The sequence below is a fragment of the Ammospiza nelsoni genome, chromosome 1, assembly GCF_027579445.1.
Source record: "Ammospiza nelsoni isolate bAmmNel1 chromosome 1, bAmmNel1.pri, whole genome shotgun sequence".
Classification (NCBI taxonomy): Eukaryota; Metazoa; Chordata; class Aves; order Passeriformes; family Passerellidae; genus Ammospiza; species Ammospiza nelsoni.
The window spans coordinates 50,186,373-50,203,739 of record NC_080633.1 but is presented as its reverse complement, the minus strand read 5'-3'; the positions used below and the strand labels follow the sequence as shown (position 1 = coordinate 50,203,739).

General features: G+C 40.2%; 1 protein-coding gene across 1 annotated transcript in view; it reads right to left on the bottom strand.

Moving 5' to 3' along the window:
• Positions 1-1,788: 1,788 nt before the first annotated feature.
• SUSD5 (sushi domain containing 5) overlaps positions 1,789-17,367 on the bottom strand; it is a 38,523-nt gene continuing 22,944 nt past the window's right edge. Inside the window, exons 4-5 of the mRNA XM_059489057.1 lie at positions 11,306-11,494; positions 1,789-3,059 (exon numbers count right to left, since the gene is read on the bottom strand). Coding sequence (XP_059345040.1) covers positions 1,789-3,059; positions 11,306-11,494 — 1,460 coding nt within the window. The remainder of the gene's footprint in view (positions 3,060-11,305; positions 11,495-17,367) is intronic.

Here is a 17,367-nt window from a genome sequence, read left to right as displayed (position 1 = left end):
CGTGTGAAATCCATTGTTGACTTTTTTCTTTTATAACTGCTTTAAAAAAATAGTTTACAACAGAAATTTTGAGTCATTTCATGGTGTAGAATGCATTAAAAGCATAAAGTCATGCATATGTCAGAGACATATTTACAAATCTGTACAGTTTCTGTCATTTTTATTTACTGTGGCTCTTGCCAGGCAACAAGATTCAACTCTTACCCCTCTGAGGTCAGACTCTCCAAGATAACCCATAGCCATTGTCCAAAAATGCTTTGTTTTGCTTACCAGCCCTGAGATTGATGGCTGCATGTAAGATGGGCCCAATTCTGCACTCCATTTCATAAAGCCTACCTTCCATGGAGTTAGAGGTGATTACCACTGCAACTCAAGCCAGAGCATGGAATGAACTCCACCCAGGCACATTTTCTTACTCTTAGGCTAAGGCTGAATGGCAGATGAATTTATTTATGACCTGCAGATTATTCACAGTTGCCGGATTTCCTCTTGTTCATTCAGAATGTAAGGAAGACCTCATACTAAACTCACACGAACTAAGCTGAGGGATTCTACAAAACGTGTTCCCCTCTCTTCCTGTTCATTTTCAGAACTGTTTGAGATGGAATGTGCTGTTGGAAAAGCCTCAGTGCTTTTGTACCAACACCCAGTCTAAAAGCTGAATGCATTTTATCAACCAGATGCAATTTATTTTTTTCCCAAGTCTGCTTTATTTTTCAAACCACAATAAGAAGTATGGCAAAGGGGGTGCCCATCTCCCAGAGCCAATGTCCACGCCTCCAGCCAATGCAAGAGCAGAATGGTGAAAAATCAGTCCTTCCACAAGTATTACACATGGCTTCAGTTGCCAGAGGTACTACTGGCTGTGAATTAAAGTTCAGTATCTTGGTCAGTCAACATTGTGTTCAGAAAGCAGCCGATTTTATAGAGGGTTCCCCTGGAAAGTGCTTTATCAGTGTTTGGCTCTGTGATGAGAGGCTACTCATCATAACACCTGCATTCCAAGGTGCTCTGACTCCTCTCCTGCTCATGCTCAAGGAAGAATGGCACTTACAGTATTCTCTGAATTCCACGGAAACATCATCATTTCTACAGGAAGATTAGTTATAAGAATGGCATTTCTTCACTAAGGCTAAAAGAACACCTTCCAGAAAAGTAGCATAATGATGCAACATTTGTGGCTTGTTAAATTTACAACATTGAAGAAAATGACCTTAGTAATCATTGCAATACTATCCATTAAAGTCTGGCAGCAAATAGTTTTTCTTTTTAAGACACATCAGGTAATAATTTGTTATGGTGGTTTATCCTGACCAGCTTGGGCAGGTTCTAAAAAAGGAACAAACACCAAGTGTGTGGTTGCTCCAAAAAATCCTTTTTCCATTCTTCTTTCCTTCTTTTCCTCTTCCACTGAGAACAGACCAGAGGCCTGACCAGCCCTACCATTACATTATACCCAGGTAACACAGAAATTAATCAATTAATTTATTATTAATAGGAGCAAAATGTAAAAGCGGAACAAATTGAAGGTGTGCTACTGAGCACACTGTGTCCTGCTGGTGTCCCCAAAAGACCCTTGTGATAAAAATGTACAGATTCTTTAGCTCTGAAAAGTCGAACATGCTAGACTGCAATTTCAAAAGGATGAAATCTTTTCTGTCTCCTATGTTCTTCTAGCATTCTTTTTTCTTCTGCTTTCTGCACTGCTGGATTTTAGCATCCATGAGTCAAGTGATTCTTCTAGCCTCAGTATGTTTTTCCTTCTGATCTCTGCCAAAAGGCCCCTGGTTAGACCTTCTGCATTTCAATGTGCTGGTGGTGGTAGTGGTGGTAACAGTGATGTCTGGGCTGACACCTTCCATTTAGTTTATAAACAGAATTTTTCTGCTGCCTTTTTTTGAAAAACCACACTGCCAGAACAGCTGCAACCAGTAACAAGCAGAGAAGAATCACTATTACTGCTATGATAGCACCTTTAGTGGACTTGGGACAACCCTCTCCCTCACATGGCTCAGAAGTGGGGCCAGGCTTTTCTCCAAGGCCCTGGGTGAGATTTTCTTGCTCAGCTAAGTCCTGGGTCGCTGTGTCAGTAATGATGTCTGGAGCTGGTGCAGTGGTTGCTACTTGTTCTGGGTAGGTGGTCGTGTCTCTTGGTTCTGTGTATGGGGTGTGATCAGAGAGGCTGACGGTCACAGAGGTCTCTGACATGGATGTTGTTAAGCTGCTGATGTCAAACAGCATCGTTGTAGTGGGCTCCTGAGTCACAGTTTCCAGAGATGTTGCCAGATGTTCCCACACAGCATTATCATAACCCCTGCTGACACTGAAGCTCTCCAGACCACTCACTGATGTAGGTGGCACTGCTGTCTCTTCAGCCCCTTCATCACCTGCCGCTGTTGTTGCTGCCACAATCTCTGTTAGACCTTCCTCTGGACCTGGGCTGCCATTTCCTGATTTTCTTACTTCCACGTGATTTGGCTGGTCCGTCGTGAGGATGATGTCATCTTCTGTTCCCATGGAACCATCGACTTTATCACCCTCTTCATCATCCTCCACCACCTCTTGTGTTACTGGGTATCCATCCAACCACGACTCGTCAGTGATGGCAACCGCACCCATTGCTGTCTTTGTATCATTGATTGTGAGAATGGGTCCAATGGGGAAATCCTCACTGTCATAAAACATTTTGGCACCAGGTTCATCATAGACTGTCTTCACACCAATGTGGTTATCACCTTCAGAAAACTGTGCTTTAGTGGAATCATCTGTCTCTTTCTCTGGTTCGGGCTCACTGAAAGTTTCTGATGGAAACCAAAACAAGTTTTTTTGGCTGAGGAGTGACACAGGGGACTCAGTTGGTGCCCTGCTTCCCTTTTCAGCAATGTCTGTGTGCTGAGTAACCCAATTGGTACTCCCAGTTCTTCCTTCCTCACTGAAGGAAAGCTGTATTTGCTCCTGCTCAATTTCCTCTTTGCCATTGCCATGGTCATTCTCAGCAACAGGTATTGATCTGTCATCGGGAAAGTTATCTTCATAGTCAATGTGTGCCTCGGTTTCATCTAGAAAAATTAAAAACAAAAACTCATAAACCAACATTTCATTCTCTGTCAAAGCACTGAGCTCATTTATTACAGGAATCCAAGAAGAGAGGTGCAATGCAAAGTGTCTTCTAGGCAGTTTTTCGTTCTGTGTAATTGTTTATTTGAAAAGAGCATGGTCCTTGAGCTGATACTCAATTTCAAGGGTTTTGTTTAAAAAAATCACAATAGATGTCAATGCTAACTTTCCAGATTTAAAAATTAATGTAAATAACTCATTGTCTGCAGTTAGAGGACTTCCTTTGCTTGTTGTTTTCTCAAACTTTTTCTTTCCCTAGTATGATTCTTTGCAAAATTTGAGAAAAAAATTCATCTTATTCAAGCAAGAAATGTGTGTGGAGAGAAAGACATACCAATTATTAACTGGTAATAAAAAAAAACACCCCAGACAAAACTAGAAGTTTCACAGCAACTTCATCCCTTTTAAGCTAGATGATTTTAAAGAATTATGTTCAGTACCTTATGCTCAAGATATCAAGGCATGTTCTTATCAGTATCCTGCATTTCTTCAAGCACCTTGGTGTTACGGTGGTGCAATGCCTGGAGCCAGAACAGGATTTTTTATTTCTTAAGAGCTCTTCAGAGCTGACTGAGGCAGACTCCACCACCAAGGCTGACACTGAGTTCTGCTTGTTTTCATCTGAAGAAAGCAAGATGCACCCTGCAAGGCTGGAAATCTCTGTCTCAAACACTTAAAACCTAACACCTAGTTAACATGATAATCCTGTCTGTCAGTAATCAACTCTCAGGCTTCCAATTTTAGGGAATTAAATGTTGCCACTGAGAAAAGAGAAAAAAAATGAACACAGAACAAAACTGATAAAAAAAATGAGTGCAGCAGAGGAGTAGATTCACTATAAAGCTTGAGTTTGATTTAGAAATACTCAGCAAACCTACCACTGATAGCAAGATAGACTTGACTCAAAGCACAAAGCTAAATGTTTGAATTTGAATGGAATAGTGCATTGTACTTAATATTTCTTCCACTATTCTAAAGCCTTAGCTCAATGCAAAATTTTCCAAACGAGACAGGGTGGTTGATTTTCAGTTCACACAAATTTTACTCCATTGAAAGTTGATGTAATTTCTGAGATTTATGCTGGCATTAAAAGTCATAAAAAATAGTGCTTTGGGATATGGAAAATAAACTGAATCATGGTGAGAATTTTTCTTTTTAAGAGGGTGTTTAGTCTTTTATGAAGACAGAGAAGCAATAGACCTGGCATGGCATGGGAAACAAGACATTAATGGGAGAACCTGTTTTACAGATCACTGCCTTTGTAAACCCTTATCTTCTTTTGCCTTTTACAGTCAACGGATTTTGAATTACATTTTCATCTGGGGCCCACCTCAATTTCTGCCTGAGTCACATTCTCCTTGGAGACTGCTTCCCAGACTTCTGGCAGAGCCATATTTGGTCTGCTCTTCAGAAAGATTAGAAATGATGTCAAACCAGTCTGACCAAAACCACTTAGCAGTGATACAGCTCACACCAGCTCGCTTTTTTGCCAGAACAGCTTAAGCCAGGTGCCAAAACAGAATGAGCATTAGCAAAAGGTATTTTCTTTGGAATAGCATCTGGGTCTACCAGAAACCAAGGCAGTTATGCTAAGGAAACCCAAATGTGTGTCCCAAAAAGCCTGCAGAGAGTTAATGCCTCTGTGAAAGCTATCATGCTGGAGGGCTGGATGTTCTTAGCAGGTCCTCTCATCTCACAGCAAGTGCCAACAACAGACCCCTCTCCCTCCTGGTCCTAGTGTTCTCATCTGCCTGTGTAATCCTCCAGATCATCCCCATCCTCTCCAAAGCAGGAAAAAACTTCTGTCTCGTTCAAGGATGATTTAACAGACAGGGGAATAAAACTCTTAGAGTGGAAATCTTCCTGGTAGGGCTCTCACTTTTCTAATTAATCCTGAAATCTTTTCCAATAGTATTTCAGACTTGCAAATGTATGGAGGATAACTCTGAATACCAGGGCACTTTAGCAACATATTCATGAAGCTCTGCATGGCCCTATCCATCACAATGCAGCATATCTACTGACTGCCAAACATTAGTCTCACTTTGTCCCTTCTCTTACTTTCACTTTAGAGTTTTTCTACCTGGCTGGCACTCTCTTTGCATGAAAATGGTGCCTCAAACTATTACATCCTCTAATAATCCAGACTCCCACTAGAAGCTGATATCTGGGATGCCTGCTTCACTAAAGTTCAGTGTGTTTGAGGAGAGCCTATAGGTGTTTGTGGCATGTCCATGAACTGGAACATCACAATGTGAGAAGTCACCGTTTACCAACCATTATGGTCGCTGTTTTATTTTTGTAATTGAATCATCACAACAGTCTGTCCTCACCTCTGTGTCTCTTGTAACCTCTCTTTTTGCCACTCATTAACTTTCCACACTACAGTAATCCAGCTGAGGTTCAAACAGTAATTTTTATGTTGTGGTGAGCAGGCACACACATCTGCACACACAAATTGCATCCACATGCTTGTGTTGTTTCCTCCAGACCTATTTTTTAGTTAGCAGTGTGAAGGGGCAGCTATTATTCATCTCATTGACCAGTATGTGTGAGTGGATCATTGATGAATGCCTAACAACTGTTGTAACAGGCTTTTTAGAGATTTTGAAGCTGTTTTCCTTCAGTGTTTCTCCTGCCTTGTGGTTTCAGCCCTCTAGGAGAAGCTCCTATGGAGGCACATCAGGAAAAAGCATGTGCTTCTAAGAAAGTGCAAATACTCAGTCTATCAGAGCATATTAAAGGTTTGTTGAGCCATCAATGGAGTCTCCATCAAACATGCTGCCTTTGGGCATGATCCTGCCTGTAGAGGAATGAATTGGTGTTTTCTTAATGCAGAGCTGGGGGAAGAAAAAGCCCATTGTAATCTAAAGAGATCCCGAGATTGGAGCTCATTATGCACTGCTCGTCACCACATAAGGGAGTCTTGTTCCCTCTCACAATCAGATTGTGGCCCAAGTTGTAAAGCTGCTCTAACATATTTTCATATTCAATCTCCCCTATTTGTAGAGTTTATAGCAGAGACTATCAACATAACTAATGTTAGCTTATGGGATGCCAAAATGAAAGCAGCTATTGAGCTCTCTGACCATCAAAGGAAACACAGACGCCCTTACTCTGGAGTTTGATTTATATGATCCTGGATTGACTTACACAGTAATAATACTCTATTCTTTCTGGGCCTCAGACCTTCAAATGGGACTTGGACTCAATATTTAGTGACTCTGTGTTACCATGACAATATTTTAAGTCCACCATGAGCTTGATTTTCTGGGAATAGATTGCACAGCTTCTGCACTTCTTTTTGTTCACCTCCTCAGCACTTTCCCAGACTTTCCAGTTCTCTAAATTTTAGTGTTGGTACTGAAGGGCAACAACTAAAAAAGATCCAGCCCCACCTCTTATCCAAGAAGTAACTGTTATTTTTATATATTTTTTAAACTGCTAGCAATTGATTTTAAAGTGATTGCATCTTTCTTTCCACCTAGGCAGGTCTGGTTTTATGAAGAGCCAGCCTTGAAATTAATTTGTTCAAGATCAAAATCTTTCTATATTTGGTCGTTGTTGCACCTTGACCGTATCATCTTCTGGCAGACTCAAGGATCAGTGAGTTTTAATTCACTGTCTGAGAGATTACTGAGTCTGAAATGAGAACTTTACAGCAAGAGATGCTGAAATGACATACCACCAAAGACGTGAAGCTCAGTTAAAAGGTAAAATCCTTTTAATTATTAATTGATCCTGCTTGAGAAGCATCCAGTTCTGTAGAGCTCTCATCTCCTTCAGTTTTTGATCCTAATGTGAAAACAGTAACCAAATACAGAGACAGGCAAAAACAAAGAGCCTGGTCTTCCACACTCTGGGATCAGCTGATTTTTTTTCTTCTAGATAGTATATTGGTATCCAAGCTCTATTTTGAGTGTTGCTATTTTGGGCAACCATAAAACGCACTGCGTATTTTATGGGTGTATTTTTGGAGTACAGGAAATTGAAACCTGATTCTATATAGACCATCATTATAAATATTTGTACTCTATAAAACATCTTTAGTCTAAGAATCTCAAAGTAGCTACAGCAAACATTAACAAGACAGCATCTGTCTTTAAGGATGGGAAGGAAAGGAGCATGTAGACTGATTTGCCTAAGATAAGTCATATTTGTGAGCTACAACATCTCAAAGAATTATCCATTTATTTTGGATCAGGCACACAAATTTCTCTGTAGTTGACCACAGTATGCTAGACAGAGATTGTGCCTTTTGTCTTTTGCAATAGCTATAAGAAAGAGGATAACTTTTATTCCAGCAGAAAGCCTGCTAATATAAATAAATAACCCATCAATTTTTTTCAACTTATTCCATTTGGCAGAATCCATTCATGCCAGATCAATACTTTACATTAATCTAATACAACCCCTCAGTGACAGGCCTGAAAAGGGAACCAAAGTTTGTCATAACAATTGTTTTGACAGGCCACAGACATATTTGTTGCTGATTATATTTGTCTGTCACAACTCTTCCTCTGCACTCATAGAATGAACAAAAAAAACCCCATTCTCAAATAAGATCAAAAGCCAGAGACATTTTGTTTGATTCCCCACATTAAAAATAAAAAACCAAAAGTAAATGGCGCTAGCTAGTCGTGCTTACAGACCACATGAATGTGAGCCAATATAATTCTTGAAAACTCTGGAAGTAATGAGAGTTGTTGAGCCAGGCAACAAGCCTGGAAGCTGCAGATTAAGTGGTCAAAGTCAGCCAAGTCCTCCTTACACTGAATCTGAAGGATAGTCCTCAGCCTGGAAAAGTTGGACTACCTTGGAACACACTAGCTGTGTATCCAAGGGATGTCACTGGAGAGATTCCTTAGATGTGTAGAAGATATGGACTCTCCTGCCACAAGCATATAGCTGGGAAAACCCAAATAATCCAGGGAAAAGGACAGATACATGACATTCTTCTGAGCCAGTTTCAGGGCAGAGATGGAGCATGATTTCCCAGCCATCTCATCTGCCCTCCCTTTGAGGGAGCAAACCCTAGAGAATGCAGCCTAATGCAGTCCAGCCCTGACCCCTGCCACTCAAGTGTTGGTATCAATGCTTCTGATATTGAGCTCATGGTTTATTTTGGGAAAAAAAAAAAAAAGAAAAAACAAATGTCATTTAGCAATTGTCAGTTTAATCTCTGTGCTTGCAGAACAGCCACAGCATGGCACATGTGCATCTGCTTTCAGACCTTACTACAGCGTTCTTCAGAATATATTTTGTGAAGCAAATGCATTCTCTCTACAGAAATTAAAAAAATAATAAATGGCAAAATCCATGTGTTTCCCTGTTCTTTCCTTAAGGTTGCTTCGTTGGGCTAAATATCCCTGAGCTTTCAGCAAGAACACAGTGCCTTTTCATCACAAGGAATTATGGGAAACAGAGTCACTTTTTGTCTTAAAAAGCATCTTAATTAAAAAATGCTGTCTATTACCTGGTGTGCACAATGTACTTTACAGCCATTTGTAATATACTGCTTTCCTAATTTCCATCATACTTCACTGTATCTAGAATTCACTTAAATTTCCATCATGCTTTACTGCATCTGAAATCCACTTAATATAAGTCCAAAATTATTTTGTTCAATTATGCCCATAGCCAGGGTTTGCCATGTATTTTGCAGTATGTGCCTATTTGATTATCTGCATATTTTTTAAATTTTAATTTGCATATCTGCTGACTGTATGGCTGTACATTTATATCCTAGGTGCACTTATATCCCAGGTGCCAGAATGGACTGTATCTCTTCTTGCAGGATCAAAACAGAGAGGAAAGATGATCACAAAGAGACTTCAAAGAACATTTAACTGCTATATTTAGCCACTGCTATGATGATAGTTCTGTGACTCCATATTTGCTCTGCATGAGCAACTGGGAATGTAAAGCCAGTCTGATGCTTTTCCACAAGCAAGAAAAGCATGCAATTATTGCTGTTTATTCTGATATTCTGCCTGGACAGCTGGGTATTATAATGGGGCAGTTACCAAGTAGAATGATGTTACTCAAGGTGTAACATCCACAAATCCCAGCAAGCTTTAGGAAATTGGATATATGTTGTCATTCTTCCACAGATGAGGTGGAATAAGCAGCATAGGGCAGTACAGTGACTTGTCCCTAGCCTCAGAGACACTGCAAGATTTAGGAACTGGCCTTCTATCTCTCAGTGCTCTGACCAGAGCTTTTTCCTGTGGCCTCCTATTGTTGGAGTAAGAGCATCGGGACCATTTTACGCTTCCCAGTTGCTCACCCAGCACAGATGCAGAGCAAGGGCACTGTATCATCTTACCAGGCTCTAAACATAGCACTTAAACATTCACTGGAATGGCTGCATGAACATCTTTCCATTGATGTCAGCCAGCCAGGACAGAAGTGGTCCAGTCTGCCAACAGGAATATAAATTCTCCATTAAGTCCCATCATTAACCCTCACGGTAGGGAAGGTGCTCTATTGCCTCAAAGCACTTAAAAATCCATCTGTGAGCTGACTTCTGGAGTACTTAATAATTGTTCTCTCTCCTATGACCCAAAACTATCAGTCAACTCTAAATCAGGTTCCTTTAAATTAAATTATCTTTTTTTGTTGTTGTTCTTTTTCACTGGATTCTTACTTTTTAAAAAATAATGAAACCTAGTATCACACATTTTAATCATCCTGTAAAGTCTTCTTTCTTAAAGAATTATGATCAGGAAGATTAAATACATAATTATTACTTGAACAATTATTGTATTTTCTGTCCCATGTCCTTAAAGCATTTCAAAAACATTAATCAGAGGAAGCCCCCCAGCATGAAGTCTACATTTAAATAATTTTAAAAATCGTAATCTACAATATCACATCTGCTCCCAAGTTTCAGTGTTGATGTTTGTGATTTTACAGCCATGCTTTCCTATTTTTTAAAAAAATATTTTCCTCTCCCCATCAGCTGTGTGAAAGGCTCGGGAAAAACAGGAGAAATAGATTATTTATCCAGAGAAAACAGTGAAACACAGACAACTTAAATGGCCTGATTCTTTCCCTTCCTTATTTTGCTGTAATACAGCTTTTTGTCTGTGTGTGATGAAGATAGCATTTCCACTAACCTCAGTAAAGGAAAAAGAATTATCAATTTGGTGCAGATTATAGGGGATTCAGACACACTGGGTAAGTTGAAGATGTTCCTGCTTATTGTAGGGGGGTTGGATCAGATGACTTTGAAGGTTCTTTCCAACCCAAACTGTTTATGATCAGATACAAATATTTATTTATTTTCTTTTTCCCTCCACGTTCTTCCTCTATGTCCTGCATTGTTTTGCACAATCATCTGAACTGCTGTTTGTAAAACAGTTTTGGAAGCTGAAACAGTTGAGAAAAATGCTGGGGCTTTCATTCTTTGTTTTTTTGTGTATCTATACTGGTTGGATGGGTTTGAGAATCTAGTTCCCTAGTGCACAGACATGACCTATTTCTATAAAGAACAAGTTTGACCTTTTCTCATGATTATCCACTGCCTGGTGGTATATTCATGAGTAAAAATAACTCATTGCAAGCCTCCAGACATTAAGGAATATATAGGTTCTGGAATGGATATACTAACTCCAGCCCATATAGATAGCTCAGCTACCCAACAGCTGCTCATTCCTTTGCTTAAAATTTATCTGTTTTGCCAGAAACCTTACTTAATAGATGTGATAGCCTTCTCAAAAAAGTACTAAAATTTTGTGATGACCATTCTTAAATACTGGGAAAAATGGTGGGTTTATGCATTGAACAAGGTAACATGAGAAAGCAGAATTCAGATTACATGTATGTCTGAACTCATGGTACTGTTTACCCTATGTTTGAACAAGGGGAAAGTTAAAAGACTGCTGTAGAATTTAACTAACACATAAAGGTTGCTTTTATTGAGGGTTTAAATTAAGGAAATGCCATTTTACAATTTGCTTGGGGGTTTTGTGGTTTGGTCTTTTTTTTTTGAAAAATCTTTTCTTGAGTCAAATCATTTGGTAAGAAAACCCACTTTCACTCTTTTTAATGGAGTAAATATTTGGGCAACTACTCTTGCGTTTGCAGACAAAAATCCTGGAGGCATGGTGCAAGATAGAAAGCGTTTTCCTGTTTATTGGGGCAGATTAAAGAAGCCATCATGCAGTTTTTTGGCTGGGCTGACCTTTGACGCAGGCCTGGACCTGGCCGTACCACTCTCCGCAGCTGTCGCAGAGCAGCGTGAACGCCGACTCCTTGTTGCCCATGGCATAGCCCTGGGCACAGACGTACAGCAGCTCATCCCCCATGTCAAAGCCAGTGTGGCCGTGCAGGATGGTGTGGGGGAAGGATGGTGGGTCCCCACAGGGCTTGTCTGGAAGGAAAAAAGAGATGACATTGTAAAGACTTCACAGTAGTCCTTCAGTGCCGTGCTAAGAGCAGTGCTAAGAGTTTTCCTGAGGATGAACTTATACAAGTCCACAGAAGTTGTACATCTCATCTGTTTCATGCTCTTGTGTTCTTTCACAATTATTTCCAGCTGTAATTGATTGGGCTATAATTGTGATGCCACTGCTGTGATGGTCTACTACCGTGCCACTACCGTCTGACGGTCACGCATTTAGAAGGGCCTTGTTTCAAACAAGGCAGGATGCCAGATCACAGCTGTCTTCCATGCCTGATTCTACAAAAGCTAACAAGAGCTTGGGCAGGTTGGAACTGGAATGCAACAATTTGGACACAGTCATTTTTCTTAACCACAGAAATGCTGGTGGGATTGTTTAAGACTGGCACCTTGATCTCTTCTACGCTGTAGGAAACCAGCAGAGGCTGAGCAAAGGCTCAGTCCACACTCACAGAAAGAAGAGGTCCAGCTGAACACCATTCAGTTTTCAGACTATCTCTAATCGTCCAATCTTTCTCAAATCAGGGGTCTTCCCAGATATTCAAATCTATCTTTTCAGGGTAGAGACACCCTAAAATAAATAGTGACTTGGGCTCATCAGATTAAGAACACCCAGGGGTAACATAACTCTGCTGTCTATGAGAATCTGAAGAGCTAAATTTATAGCAGGGTATAAAACTCAAAAAGATGTTTGATAGTATTTTTGCTGACAGCATTAAAAACCAGGAAGAAAAATTACTATGAGCGAGATCAAAACTGGTTTTTGTTGCATTAAAGAAGTGTGGAGAGGAGGCAGGCTGACAGCTGACAGCTGCCACCACCAGTGTAAATGGAATTTTAATTCTCTTTTTTAGGTTTGAATGATGTTGGCCATTGTTAACAAGGTAGATCAAGATTTTCTAGAGAAATTTTGAGCATTGTGGATTCTCTTTCCTCAAAGACCTTCTTCCCTGTCAAGAGTTCTTCACAAGGGGTTTGCAGTGTCCCTTTTTCCTCCATGATTTTTACAGCCCTTTTTGGAACAGGTGCCTCTTGGTTACGGAAAAACAAAACAAACAAACAAAAATATAATGCAAGAACGTGGATTTTACCAAGAAACCCAAGGGCAAAGACAGCAGTGTTGGTACAAATTATCACTTCTATGTTCTTTCTCAAATCTGGGAATTTTTTCCAGTGGCTCTAGAATCCTATTGACTGTGTTAGAAAAAAGCAGCTGTTTCTCTTTACTTTGTCTAGAAGATCCAAAACCTTCTTTTATCCAGATACAGAACAACCAAAATGAAAAGGCTGTGAGTTCTGGTAATTATATCGGATAAGGGAAACATGGGGCTAGGTCTATGTTTTAGTATTGATCTCTCCTGTTGAAATGGTTTGCTTTGGTACAAAAACTTGATTGTTTACCTGGTAAAGCAAAGATGATGTTCCTTGAAAAGACTTTTGTTTGGAAGCTGAAAAGACTCCAAGACTATGTTCCTAGACATGCAGAAGAAGAAACATCTTCAAAGAGCACCCTTGCTATTTTGCTAGAGTCTACTTTTAGGGCATCATCCCCACAAGATCTTGCAAGCAAGACAAGTGTTTCATTGATTGACACAAGTTTTTCAATGGGCAATAGGCTTGACAGAAAAGCCTTTTCAATCTCCCCTCTGCAAATCTCAGGCTTTCCTGCTTTTGCCCAGGGACATTTTGCAAAACACTTGTGAGTCTCAGGCTGCAGCTTTTCCCATCACCTACCCACTTCTGACTCAGGCATAGGTAAATACATGCTTATTTAGAAATATGATGTATTTATTTTTGCCAGTCATTTACCTTGTAGTGAAATGAAAATCCTATGAAAAACATCCACACTCTGTGAAAGTTCCTTTGGATCAGGCTTTTGGAAATTGTCTGTGAGACCTGACTAACCACTTCTCAACTGGGTATGCTGAAAAATATCTGCCACTAATATAAGGGACATGCTACTGAAGTCAAACTTTGAAGCTTGTTCTCTGTACTGTACACACACAGAGGCATATATATATATATATATACACTGTCTAACACCTTCAGAAGTTAGTGGGAGTTATGCACACACACACTGACAGAAAAAACAAGCTTTTGAGTCTACACAAAGCTCAGTTTATATAGAATCTTATGGAAGTTTGACATCCGAGGAAGTGAGGAGCAGTTAGCAGCTAATGCTTTTCCTGTGAACTGGCCGGGTGAACGGAGATTGATGTGGATGAAAGGTATAAAAAATTATTTTATTGCCTCATAGGAAGGCTACAGAGCCTTGCATTTCGTGTACTTTATTTATGTAGCTACTTCCATCCCTACAAATGGGAGCTGTATATCTGTTCTGAGGGAAGTATTGATCCCAAGGCTATATGGAACAATTATACATCAGAGAGTATTCTTATCTACAAAGCATTGCTTCTTAATCCTGTTGCCAGAGGAAGCAGAAAAGCAACACATTAGTTAACTATGGCAAACACATTCAAAAAGCACATTATAACCTTCCAGGAAAGAGGAAAGCCAAAGGGATCTTTACAGTAAAATTTGACAACAGACTCAGTAACAGAATTATGAACCCCTGAAAGAGAGATCTGGCTGATGCATGAACAGAAAGAAAAACAGAGATTTTAAAGATGTTCATGAACTGACACTGTGTGGGGAACTCTTGACTCTCTCACATGAGACGTTCTAAGGTCATGCCTTTGCTGCAGAACATACTGAGTGACAGCATGGACAAGCATATATGAAAGCTGATACAAAGACAAACTCAAGTTCCTACATCCATTTTGCTGCTGTCCTCTCCTGCATAAAATGTGCAGGAATTTTCCAGGTTACAGCATCTTATGGCTCCTCGTCCTGCTGCAGTCTCAGTTGCTATGACAATTCCTGCTCAGCCTTTTGCCAAACCTGTTCTTTCTGGCACACGTACAGAAGTGACACTGGCACAGCAATTCATCACACCGAGCCACTTCTGGGGACAGGCTTCACGTTTTTGTGTGCAGCCTTTGTACCAGGGGCTGGAAGAGCATGGGACTTATTTGGAACAACAGTGTATGCTCAGTGCTGGCACTGAGGCCATTTTCTTGCTGGAGGAGAGGAGGCAGATCTGGGCCACGGAGCGTGACAGAGGGCGTGTTGGCAGCAGCCTGTCATGCAGAGGAACAGTAGTGCTCTTTGTTAAGGTGACCACGGGGGCTGCCTGCAGAGCTGCTGTTGGGTAGATGAGGGCTGGCTCCTCCATCCATCTGGAGCACCGATTTTTCCCTCATCTATCCTCCCACAAACCTGCATATTTTCTTGCTACTGGCTGAAAGATTAGCCCAACTCATGGTTCCCAGTAAAAAAAGCTGGATCTGCTTGATACTCAAGGGCCATCCAGCAGAACATCAAGAAGGTCCCATGCTCTGCCTGTTTATGTCCATCATACCTTAAACCTGAACACTTGGAATTGGTTTCTCAACATTGTGAGCCTTCCAGAATTTTCTACATGTTGACACTGAGGTCAAACACATAACATTCCTCCATATGTTGATAACTGACCTCCAGTAAGAGAGGGTGGATTGAGCTTCAGAGCAAGACAGCACAGCACAGATATAAGGGAATTAGTTAAAGTTCACAGGACATCCTCACATCAGCAGTAATTTAGCACAGATTTTGTCCTGGAGTGAAAGTCACCGTTACAGTCAAGAGAGAGCTCAATATACACGTGCAGAAATCAGAACAGAGTCAACATCTGGTAAATGGATGGGAATAAGTGGCACAGCAAAGATATATATGGGTGTTGAGCACAGATATGTTAGGGCTAGTGACAGCTGTGGTTACAGACCCCTTAGAGACTCAGTAACTATTTTTTACATGAGACTAAAGAGATCTCTTGTTAATTGAGTTAGCACATGCAGTAATGATTGGCTTTTAGGAAAAATATCTCCTCAGAATAGTAACTTTAAACCCAGAACACCTGTGGAAAGGATTTTGTGACAGGTGATTTCTGGCAAAGAGTTGGCACGTGTCATTTTAAGAACACAGCAATTCTCCTCCCCAGTCCAGATTACACCAGAAGCATCTCCTTTATCTGAACTATAAGCATCCCACTAGTCTGCAAAGATTTTTTTTTTGAGATGTCTTGATAAAATACTGTCTACAGAAAGGATAGCCTAAGATCAATGCAAAAAAATGAACATGAAGAAGATGCAGACTGCAGCTTCCACACCACCTGGCAGAACCAGGAATTTACTGAAATCTGATTATCTAGAATTGCTGCTTTAACTGTGCACCACACTCTGAAAACTGACATGAGACATCCACTTTGACGTAAAACATCTCCCATTACAACCATCCAATTCAGTGGAGCTTTTCCAGAGAGGCCACTGGAATTTTTAGGATGGCATCTTGTCATTAAGAAATTAGAAAATGCAACTCCTAACAGTCAGACCTGTGAATGAGATGGGTGAGGGTGTTTATTTTGCTTCTTGATTGCAGAGACCCTAAAGCATATGGAATTTTTCTGTTTGGATAGAAGTACTGAGTATGAAGAGTCAAAACCCAATTATAGCCAATGTAAATGTTGCTTGTAAGCTACCAATGCTAGGATGCCAATGCCTCTTAGATCAGACAGGACTTGTGGGACATTATTAGTTTAAGTCACATCACCAGAGAAGTGGGAATTAACTGTCAGCTATATGCAAAGCCATGAAAAATAAAGGTGTAGCACTAAAAAAATTATATCTACAACAAAGCATGACAAATACAAATAAGTCATTCAAATATTACACAAAGCAAACTTCAGTTTGATTGCTCTTGTAAAGTACAGTTTGCTGTAAAGAATACACTGATTTCTTTTTTTCTTACTGCTGAAAAAGGCTAACTAAAATATGTACACAAGCCATCAAGCTTTGATGGATATTTGGAGCCAGCAGTCATACTTTAAAAACTTTGATTTGCATTTATGCTGTACTCTACTACAAGTTGCTGCCTGTTTAGTTTTCTTGTGGTGGCAGCAAATCAAAGCCTTATGGAACAGATCTTATTTGTTGCCTGGAAGTAACAGTGGGTCACTGGAAGAAAGAACCACTAAAACCTGGGGTTTATTAACAAAGAGATCTTTCCTTTGCTGCAGGAAAAAAATAAGAAAGAAAACCAAAAGGATTATATATATTCATATGGAATTGAATGGTATGTGTTATTACAAAAAAAAAAAGGCAGGAAAAACCCCAGTTTTCTGATTTTCTTGCTTTATCTACTTTATACTTTAAGGTATTTTCTTATGAACTCTAATAGAGATACACACTCTGGGTGCCAGATTTAACTTAGGTGTGATACTGCATTTTCAAAATTGGCTAAACCTAATATATTTTTAGATATTTTTTGGCACTCAGGGCCTAAAAGGGAAACGTTCTCAGCAGATCCTGAGCTGGTACAGAGTTGTCTTGCTGACTCTAATGGCTGCATAAAACATGTGTTTATGAGAAGCTGAGAAGACACATTTCTCTGTACTGTGCAAACTGCTGCTATACTCAGAGCATTCAAAAAACTTACAGCTACATCTTTCCTTGTCAAACAGAGCCCTTAGAATCAATTCCCCGTAAAAGATGACTCTTAGTCTCAACAATTGCTGTGATTCCTCTGTGTGTACAGATCAAAATCCATTTCAGAAACAAACCAAAAAACTGTCTCTCTCTTCAGGACTTCTATTTGTAGAAGCCTGATGCTGTAAGCACACCCAGAGCTCTTGCAGCATCTGACTGCTGCCCTGGTGTAGTGGCATGCTGAGATGTGTGCTTAAGGAATTTGACTCCACTCGTTTGCATGGGAAAGGTTAATTGAGTGAAGATCAGTTATAAATCAAGGGA